At 38.3% G+C, this 11,428-nt stretch overlaps 1 protein-coding gene across 1 annotated transcript; it reads right to left on the bottom strand.

The window, feature by feature from the left end:
• Positions 1–3,921: 3,921 nt before the first annotated feature.
• Positions 3,922–4,857, bottom strand: LOC119254706 (putative olfactory receptor 2B8). Its single transcript, XM_037521802.1, has one exon. The coding sequence runs from the start codon at positions 4,855–4,857 to the stop codon at positions 3,922–3,924; it is 936 nt and encodes a 311-aa protein (XP_037377699.1).
• Positions 4,858–11,428: the final 6,571 nt, after the last annotated feature.

Raw genomic sequence — 11,428 nt, 5'->3', positions numbered from 1 at the left:
CACTTGATTTGAACTAAGTCAGAACTGGTTTCAGTTTGGACTGGTCAGAACTGCTTTGGGAAGGTTAGAATCAATTTCAGTTGGTTTGACCCACTCAGAGCTAGTTTCAGCTGGCTTGATCCAGTTGGAGCTGGCTTCAGCCCATTTGGACCAGTCAGAACAGGTTTGAGCCAGTCTGTTCAGGTCTGAACGGGTTTCAGTTGAAACTAGCCAATTTCAGTTTCAGTTGGTTTGAACCACTCAGAACTGTTTTCAGCTTGTTTAGACAGTTTGAACAAGTCAGCATGGGTCATTCGAACCAGTTTCATCCAGTTTGAATGAATTGGAACCATTTCAGTTGATGTCAGTTGGTTTCAGTTTCAGTTGATTGGAACCAGTCAGCTTGGTCAGGGAGGTTTAAGCCAGTCAGAGCCAGTTTCAGCTGGTTTGCACCAGTCAGAACCAGTTTGAGCCACCTGGAACCAGTTTCAGCTAGTTTGAACTGGTCAGAATTGCTTTGAGTTGGTCAGAACTGGTTTAAGCCAGTGGGAACCAGTTTCAATTGGTTTCAGTTTCAGTTGTTTTGAACCAGTCAGAACTGACTTCATCCAGTGTCTTTATTTAGCTAGATAATACTAACTCCAGGAACAGTTTTATGCATTCTTACTTTATTTTCCTAGAAAATCTTCAGAAAACACTGTTTGAATTATACTTGAACATGTGACTTCCTTAGGTAATGTCACTCTGCTACAATTGCAAGGATCAGTTGATGAGGGTGTGTTTGTTACTATATTGATAATATAATGATCCTGACTGACAGAAAATGGGTATAATTGAAATGAAGTGACTGATGCTAACAACTTAAAATGAAAGCAGCCACTTGTGAGGACATCAGGAACAGACACGTGAGGCAAGGATAGATCAAAAAGTCTGTCTGTGCTGATGCTACCATAATTTCAGATTTTCAGGTTTAGTTTCCCAGCCAGGAATTGATCCCAGGCTTCGTGGGCAGTGCTGGGTCCTGGCCACTAGACCACCACAGGTTGGTCTCTAAACTTCACTGACTCTCAGGCAAACAAGAAGCAAATTTGTTTAGAGAAATAGATATAAGAAAAAGACATTCAATACTTCTATTTCAAACTTACATTTATAAATAACCAACTAAACATTATTTAATAATGTTTTAATTTAATAATCTTGGGAGTTTAACATGATACTAAGTCATTTGTATATCAAGACAAATATACAACAAAAAGCTTTATTGTATAAGCAATTTGACTACTAGGTTGGTGATCTTTTTTCCCTTTTTAAAATTATTTTATTAAGGTATAATTGATATATTAGTTTCAAATATACAGCATATGCTTTGATAATTTTATATATTGTGAAATGATTACAAGTCTAATTACCATCCATCACCACATATACTTACAATATGTTTCCTTTATTGTGATGAAAATTTTAAGATTTATTCTCTTAACTTTCAAAATATGCAATACAGTTTTGCTAACTACAGTCACAAGACTGTACACCACTTCCTGGAAGTTTGCACCTTCACCTATTTTGCTCAACACCCTCCCTCACCTCTGACAGTCACTAGCCTGTTCTCAGAATGTATAAGGTTGTATTTTTTTAATTTTGTTAGTTTATATCTTTAATTTTTCATATTTTTAGATTCCACATATATATGGGATCATATATTTGTCTATATATTTCTCATATATCATTTAGTATAATGCCCTCAAGATCTACCCATGTTGTCACAAATTCTTTTTACTTTTGAATAATTTTTAAACCGGTGATGTGACTTTACCTATCACATCAGAGACACTTCACTTACTGATTGTGTATAATCTTTATTTTCAGTGAGAAGATGCCTGCATTTTAGTTGCTGATTATCTCACATCATTTTAATTTTACCCTAAATTGTGAGTAAGCAACTGAAAAATAATTTTAGAAACGGTCTCTATTTCAGGCCATATTTAAGCTTATTAGGTATATTAATGCTAAATTATGTTTTACTCTTCTCTTAATTCAGAAAATAATTCTTTTCAAAGATATGGTTGAAAAACATCAAAGCACAGCAAACACTTATTTACACAAATTTGTGAAACATGTGTGTGAATATATATATGTGTGTGTGTGTGTGTGTGTGTACATGTCCTCCATTCCACATGCAGAAAATCTTTCAAAAACCTAAGTAGCATCATACCACACTTTTTGATAATATTTGTATTTTCCAAGAGTAAATCCTTGCTCTTTGCTACAGTGAACCCAGCTGCATGGTTTGGTTGCTGCCTGCCCATCAGTCCTGCACCGTTCTGCTCTCCATCTCACTAGTTTCTTTTATTTCCTCAAACAGAAAACTCTCAAAACTCCACAATCTTCATTCATAGCCATCATCTACCAAGAAAGCTCTTCTCTGTCTTATTTCTACCTCTGCTTCCAGCCTTGGTAGGCAGTCTCCTCCTCAAAGAAGGTCACCCTACCCACCAGCAATGATTATTTCCTCTGGGTATTTATCACAATTTGCCAGTCTAAGTGCGTGTATTGTATATGTTTATGTATATGAGAGGAATGGAAGTATGTCTATTATATTTAATGTTACTTTATGCAGTCATTCAGTAGTATGTAATGAAAGTTGTGACCACTACACTGCAGAAATGATGGTACATTGCAAATGAATTAATGATCCATTAATTAACATCTGACCAAATATTCAGTTTCTGATCCTTGCTATTCTCCTGTCCACAGAGTCAGCTTACAACCTAGAGCTAAAATCCTATAATTAGGGGCTTCCCGGTGGTGCAAGGGGTTAAGCACAGCACTATGAAGCTATCCACAGCCTCTGCAGCATGAGTTCGATCTCTGGCCAGCCAGGGAGCAATCCACATGGTGCAGCAGACCTCTCCTGTCTTGCCCAGAACTCTTCTGTCTCACCCCAGCTCCCCTCAGCAGTGTATTTCAGGGAGTCTGCCTGTTCTATTCCCCACTCTGTCTCTGGTGAATCCTCTCACCCCCCCACCCCCACATCTCTGGCCTGTTCCCCAGTTCTGGTATGCATAAATAAATAAATCTTAGGGGAAAAATCCTGTAATTAGATATGCTCAGGTTTATTGAACCATTGCATAAAGAAATACCACCACACAGGAATTGGAGGAAGGGTAGCTTACAGGTGAAATTTTAATGAGACAGCATTTTGACAGAGTCATTGCAAAGCTGGACTTTTGGAAAGGAGTCAGCATCCAGTCTAAACTCTAAAGTAGATACAAGGCTCTATCTCTTTGGAAACTACAAAATTAAGACAGATATCTGAGTTGGAACTTCTGTATCTGAGTTAGAAATTAAGAATGCTTTTCAATGTCAACATGCCTTAAAGTCTCTGGGCAAGAGTAAGATGATTCATCTTACTGATATAATTTCAAACAACTAATTTCAGATAGTCATGATTTTAAAGAACCATAGTTCATCAGGGTACAAGGAAATATCAGTCACTAGTGGCTTTAAATCATTTTCACACATGGATACTGAGGCTTTGCCTTGGAGAAGACTTGTTTCCTGCTGCATTTGCAGCTGTTTCTATGAATTTTAGGACAAATGTTGACCATTGAAGGGCCTCCCTGGTGGTGTAAGGGGTTAAGCACAGCACTATAAAGTGATCCCCAGCTGGCCAGGAGGCTGACCCACATGGCACAGCAGTCTCCTGTCTCGCCCACTGTTCCCCTCAGCAGTGTATTTCAGTCAGTCTACCTATTCTGTTCCCTCTGTCTCTGGTGTATTTGCTCATCCCCACACCTCTGGCCTCTACCCCAGTTCTTGTATGCATAAATAAATAAATCTTTAAAAAGATATATTGACCATTGAAGATATTTTTATTTTACTTTCACATGATCTTCAGAAGGAAATTATTATAGCTTAACCTCAGTGTCCTATGAAGAGTGCTCAAGTCCTCTGCTTTGTAATAGCTCTCCGCAAAGCACCCTTCACATCCTGGTTCCTCAGGCTATAGATCAGGGGGTTGAGCATGGGTGTGATCACAGTGTAAAAGACAGCAATGATCTTGCCCCCAGCCCTGGAGGACTTTGACTGGGGCCTCATGTACATGAAGATGGCGGTTCCATAGAATAAAGCCACCACCGTCAGGTGGGAGGCACAAGTAGACAGTGCCTTGTACCTTCCAGATGCTGACCGCATCCTGAGAACCGACTGAAGGATCCGGGCATAAGAAACAACAATGAGGAGAAAAGGAATGAAGACAATGATGATACTGAAGATAAAAACGACCATCTCAGTGAATGAGGTGTCTGTGCAAGCCAACCTCAGGACAGAAGGGACCTCACAAAAGAAGTGATTCAGGACATTGGGCCCACAGTAAGGCAAAGTCAAGGTGAGAACATTGATAACCATAGAACTCAGGAAGCTACTGGACCATGAAATGGCTGCCAGTTGGACACAGGTGTTTCGGTCCATGATAACTGTATAATGAAGAGGATGACAGATGGCAACATATCTGTCATAAGCCATCACTCCAAGGAGGACACATTCAATCATTCCAAAGGAGAGAGAGAAGTACATCTGAGTAGCACAGCTGGCAAATGGGATGGTCTTCTTTTTGCCCACCATGTTGGACAACATTTGTGGAACATTGGTGGATGTGTAGCAGATATCCAGGAAGGATAAATTAGTGAGGAAGAAGTACATGGGTGTTTGGAGACGAGGTTCTATCTGGATAAGAGTTATAATAATAACATTCCCAGCCACCGTTAATAAATAAAAGAACAGGAACATAATAAAAAGTATGAGTCGTGTCCTTGGTTGAGATGAGAGCCCCAAGAACACAAATTCAGTCACAGTGGTATTTGATTTGATCATATCCATTTTGCAGGTCACCTAGTTCTCAAATAACCACATAATCACACATCCTATATGTTACACTGCTGGAAATTCATGACATATGTAAACACTCAAGTCTGAGAATGTATCATATCTGAGCTGTACATCAAATAGAAAGATTTTCATCTGTTTTGGGGGTTATTTCCTCTGGATGACATTATGAATTTCAAACTCAAATACTGTTTAAGTTAAGCAGATAGACTTGCCTTTTATCTAAGGATATACTCTTTTACTTGTTTATAATCTTTCCAAATCCTATTCATTCTTCAAAGTCTTACCCTTTGCTTTCCTCTTCAAAAAGATCCAATTATGTTTTTGATCTGTGCCTAAGGACATAGCAAATAGCAGCCTGATGCAGCACTCAAGTAGAAAGCAGTGAAGGGCATTGTTAAATGTGTACCCATGAACCTTTAAATAAAAGCAAAAACAGCAGCCTTTGCCTTTTCTCTATCACTCTAATGCAGACTTCTATTCTTGCATCTTAATAAGCAAAGTCAGTGTACACCAATAAAATCAATCATGAATCACAAAAAATCACCAATTCTCCAGCTTCACCATTTTCATGCTGTGGGATCTTAGAAACTCCCATTATGTATAAGGTGGGAATAATGATAGAACCAATTTTTGAGGATTACATGAAATGATGTATACAAATTTCAGATAATGTTTATACATAGGCAAGAATCCACAAATAACGGTCATTGATAACCCTATGACATCCAGGGACCAATATTTATCTGGCATTCATTCCTTTAATAATTATTCCAGAGAAATAATATTGTAAAAAATGTTCCAGACCAGTTAAAGTTATGGGCTTTGTTCACTGAGAGCACCTCAGCTCCTACAGTGGACCTATGTGCTCTAAACTTTTGTATAGCTAATATGTTTATCTACCTGAATTCCAACCCTGAGTGGATTTAAAGCAACAACTAGAAAATCTGGGGATAATGAGTCCTGGAGCAGGCAGAGTCACAACCACTAGGAGCTGTCAACCACTTATTTGCTCATTTGTTCATTTTTCTTTCTTTTTTACTTTTACCTTTCTTCTTCTTTTCAAAAATACTGTTTTGATGCCTTGCTATGTACCAGATGCTGAACAGACTCCAGGAAACATAACAGACATTTTTGCTGCTGCTGTGGAGCTTACAGACAGTGGAAAGTCACTAAGTAGAAACTGTCCTGAAGAAGTGGGGGATTTTATCATGAAGACTTTTAAGCGACAAGTAGTTGTAGGTCATAAAAAGACGACTTTCTGCAAAACATCCTTTTTCAAATGATATTGATTCACAGGTAATATGCTCTAAAGGGCTTTCTTATATTTTGATTCAAGTCAGGGCTTTGCCAATCAAATAATTCAGTGACCTTGTGACATGGGCTAACATGTGAAGCCCAAGAATAAAGGAGGATGGGTCTGCAAAGTGGAGAGATATCAAGCCTCAGTCTTGTATTCATCAAGAGGAGCAAGAAATGGGGTGAGGGGGAGAGGTGTGAGTTCCTTGCAGGGTCTTCCAAGGATGGTTAGAAAGTTCTGCTGCAAATAAGAAATACTGGAGTCATTTTGGGGGAGTAACTAATGGCAGCAAATGACACTCACAGAAGTCCACCTGGACTTCTCAGTTGACAACAGGATAGCACAGCATCAAATGACCCAAGACTAGTGACAAAGAGCACAGGCTCCACTGCGGGATCCTGTGACCTGACACTTGCCTCTCATGCACTGGGTGGTCTCGAGGGATTCATGCCCCAACCTTATGCCTGGTTTTCCTCATCTCCAGCGCGGGGTCAGGAGTAGCATCTTGTAGAGTTGGCGGGTGAAGTAAGGAGATAATGCATATAAATGACCTGGAATAACCAGACATGTACAGATGGGGCTTAATGAATGTTAAATATTATTATGACCAGATAAATATTATCTGTTGAGTATACAGAATAGGAATTACTGATGTTTCTCACAGCACTATTAAATGGTGATGAAACTTAAACAAGCTTTTCCCATTTCTGCTTTACTTAAGGGTTCAGCTCAAAATAAATTCACCCTGATTTTAGTCAATATATATATAGTCAAACAAACATTACTGTCTAAGGCTCAAAGACTCCATTTAATTCAATTTGAAATAAAGTAGAAAAATGTTAGGTGGTTTGATGCCATGAAGGTACAATGTGCGCTGATTATACTTCTCTCAAGGCCTGCTTATTTTACATATTAGATACTTAATGAAAAATGATGTGTAGGCCTCCCTAGTGGCTCAAGGTTGAGTACAGCACTGTGAATCTGTCTGCAGCCTCTGCAGCATGAGTTGGAACCCCGGCCAGCAGACCTGGCACAGCAGACCTCTCCTGACTCTCCCGCTGCTCCCCTCAGCAGTGTACTTTGATCTATCTGCCTGTTCTGTTCCCTGCTCTGTCCCTGGTGAATCCTCTCACCTCCCACACCTCTGGCCTGTACCCCAGTTCTTATAATCATAAATAAATGTCTTAAAAAAAAAAAGAAAAATGATGTGGATAAATGACTCATCTTTCCATTCTGCAAATCACTGTGAAAAGTCTGAACTACATTGCATATCTAAATACAATAGTCCAACATTTCTTAAGTTCTGAGTTTTGAAATTTAGCTCTTTGATTTGAAGTGTAATTCAAATCACTTGTAGAACTGAATGCTTCATTTTCTCCAATGTGTAATTAATTAATTTTTATTTAATGTTTGTTAGGCTTGATGGGTTACAGTGATATAGATGGCCTTTGGTAATACTTCATTTTTCAGGATAATTTTACAAGTAACTATTATGTAGGGAAAATCAATTCTGGAGATGGACGAACTGAATCTGAAACCTAACCCAACCACTTCTCTGATGGGGTATTTGGGTGAGTTTCTAAACTTCTGTAAGCCTCATTTTACTCCTGTGTTAAGTAGGAAATATATTAGAATTTAATCCATAAGGTTATCTTGGTTGTTACGAGAAAGTACGTCTAGCAATTTTAGCATAGTACCTGGCAGATAGTAAGAGCTTCATATATAACAACTAGCAGTATTATATAAACCTCAAGATTATTTAACTTACTAGAAATAAACTTGTAGTCTCTGTGCAGAAGGACTAAGTGACATGATCATATTGAGATGCTTGATATAAATCATTGCAGAGGACTTCAGAACCTACACAAACTCGTGCCATCCCTATGAGGACACTGTTGCACAAATTTATGATGCCCTTCGTTGGCTCAACAAAATTTATTTTAAAAATCCATTTAAGGGCTAAAATAGCATAGAGCTGCCTCCCACCTAAGAACATTAGGAAAGACTTCAAGGAAGCCCATAAATATTTTTCTAGTGAATCGATCACTGAGTATGGAAAATTATATAAAAAAGGAATGACAGTTTTGAAGATTAAAAACTACATATATACCATGGAATATTACTCAGCATTCAAAAAAGATAAACACATGCAATTTGCAGCAACATGGATGGCACTGGAAGGGATCATGCTCAGCGAAAAAGCCAAAAGAAGAAAAATACCGGATGGTCTCACTCATAGCAGGAATCTAGAAAACTAAATAAGGACCAGGAAAATGAATAACTATAAGAAAGTGAAAATCAAAATCAACAAAAACTATGACCAGAGACACTTTTTGGGGGTGATTGGGGTCAGAATGGGGCGTTTGCAATTGTATGGGATTAAAAAAAAAAAAAAAAAAACTCCACTCACAGCACTTGCAAGTTGCACCACAGATGACCATTTACCACTTAGCGTGCGTTTCAGCAGTCCTCTTGAGCAAGTCATTGAGATCTGATTTTGATAAAGCAAGGAAGAGAAAGAAGAAAATGCGGAAGCAGGGACTCCTGGAAGATAGTGACTATGAAAGGGTCAACTCCTGACATCAATGAGGAATATGTTGGAAAGCATCTTAACAAAAGTTAACTAGTTTTGCAGTTCAGGGAAGGCAATCACTTTTTCGCCTCCAACCCCAGAAAAAAAAAAGCGTTCTCTCCTCAAAAGAAAAAAATCCCCTAAAATAATATTAATTTTATCATTCTGTTAAAATTCTCTGTGACATGGCAAACACATTTATATATGCTTTTCTGATAGTAAATAATATCTTCACAACTCCAAAATATCCTTTCTAATGATGAGAACATTGAATATCACAGAGACTATAGTTATCAGAGCACTTAGCAGACCCATATCATTTCAAGTCTGCTAATTGCTAATTTTCCTTTAGTTAAATAACTTCTGGTTTTATTTTTCTATTACTATTATTATTATTTAATACCTGATAGGGTAATTTTAACCACAGGCACAGTTGACAAAACAAGCCCAAAGGCCGTAAGCAATGCGTGGAAATAATCTATTTCATATCTGTCCTCACCATGTACTCATGCCAAAAATAAAATAAAATAAAATAAAAAACAAGCAGACATGATATCCATGTGCAAAAATAATTCAATTTCATTTGATAAAACCAATGTCCTTTTATGATAACCACAGATGAATTATTGCTATAGTCCAACCCAGCCCTTTTTATAGATTAAAGAAAGAGACAATGAATGTATACACAGTGAAATCCCTAAGTTATCTGACTTTTGTTGTTTTAGGACCTTTGGCTGGATTTCAGATTCTTGAGGGATAATGTCCCAGACCAGTAATTAAAATGTAATTATTTGTTCTGAGAGATTCCTGGTCTCTGCAGCTATTTGTAGATCCTCTTCTTGCTTTTGTCCCTACATATGAACCAAACACTATGTTTACCAGTACATTCTGTCAAAGTGACCAGAGAATAAGGGAGAAAAAAGAAATGATAGCAAAATTAGGTGTTACAAAAAGAACAATGCAGAATCTCTGCTTATGCACCAGGATGACTGAAAGTTAAAAGGCTGATTTTTGTGAGGACAGACAGCAACCAGATTTTGTATATGCTAGTAATGAGTGTGTAAATTACATCAGTTTGGAAAAGCTGCCAGCATTACTAAAGCTGAATGACCTAGCTATTCTACTAGTAAATACAGAAGGTCCCTGACTTAAGATGGTTTGACTTAAACATTTTTTTTTATTTTAAAATGTTGTGAAAGCACTACACACTTAGTGGAAACTGGACTTAAAATTTTGAATTTTGCTCTTTCTGTGGGCTAGCAATAAACAGTAAGATTACAAGCAAGCTTGTAACCAATCTTAGCAAGTTACACTAAAATAGAGACATTTAAATTAATCACATATGATTTTGATAATTGATAATGCATTATTGATTAGCATGTTTTTGTGATAATTGTGATGGGAATTTTGACTTCAGCGTGTATTTAAACAATTCAAAGGAATCAAACATTTTGAATGTTTTGTAAATTCCTAAGCTTCTTCAGAAAATGGTGAATTACTGAATCGTATATGGGTATCCATGTGTTGATAAATTTGGTTAATTAATCCATAAATTTAATTATCCATGGTTTACCACTTTAGAACTCGTTTCCATACTTGTTTCCCAGATTCCCGCCTGGCAATACAGATTGGTGAAATCCTTTAGCTTTTTTTAGTGTATATTTAAGAAGACTTTCATTACAGAGGCAACGCGGAGTGGTAAATTTGGATGTCAAGGAGAATAAAACTCAAGTGCAATAAAACTTTTGTCCAGGGCTCTCTTACTCTTCCCAGGTACATCACACCTCGAAGTCTTTGCTTTTGTCTTTCTTTTTCCCTAAATAAACTTTACTTTCTTAAGGAAAAAAAAATAAGGAAACTTTTGTCCAGGGCCTTCTGGTAGCCTAGGAGTTAAGTCTCAGTGATAACACTGCAACTGTCCACAGCTGCCTGAGTTCAATCCCCAGCCATGGAGTGACCCACATGGCATACCAGACCTCTCCTGTCTCCCTGCTGCTCCCCTCAGCAGTGTATTTCAGTAGATCCACCTGTTTTGCTCCCCACTCTGTCTATGGAGAATCATCTCGCACCCCCTACCCCCGCACCTCTAGCCTACACCCCAGTCCTTATATTCCAAATAAATACTACTGATCTGTATATGTGGTTACAGATCAGTTAAATGTGTATTTCAATTCAGCAAAAATCAACACAAGATATGAAAGAAAATTAAGGTTGAACGCGTCTATCACTGTGGGATTTCAGTCTTTAAACATTTCTGAATATTATTAAGATTGACTTGACCTTGGCAATACCTAGGTTGGAGTAATTGCCTCATTTGCCATTCCCCCCAAGCAAAAAAACCATGAGGAATACTATTGGTATAAAACCCCTGGGGACCTCCCCCAGTGGTGCAGGCAGTTGAGCACAGAGCTGAGAAGCTGTCCACAGCCTCTGCAGCGCAGGTTTGATCCCCGGCCGGCCAGCCGGCGAGGATCCCACATAGAGCAGCAGACCTTTCCTGCCTCGCTGGCTGCACCCCTCACCAGTGTGTTTCATCAGTTTGCCTGTTCTGTTCCCCGCTCTGTCTCTGGTGAATCCTCTCACCCTCCTGCGCATCTGGCCTGTACCCTGGTTCTTGTATGCATGAATAAATAAATCTTTAAAAAAATAAAAAATAAAACCCCTGGGAATCAGCTTCTGAAACAAGCTGATTT

Source organism: Talpa occidentalis, unplaced genomic scaffold, assembly GCF_014898055.3.
Source record: "Talpa occidentalis isolate TD23 unplaced genomic scaffold, MPIMG_talOcc4v2.1 talOcc4.3, whole genome shotgun sequence".
Lineage (NCBI taxonomy): Eukaryota > Metazoa > Chordata > Mammalia > Eulipotyphla > Talpidae > Talpa > Talpa occidentalis.
This window is presented reverse-complemented; position numbering and strand designations above follow the sequence as displayed.

Excerpts from the sequence above, each read along its gene's own strand:
- LOC119254706 (XM_037521802.1), bottom strand. The coding sequence starts at position 4,857 with ATGGATATGATCAAATCAAATACCACTGTGACTGAATTTGTGTTCTTG.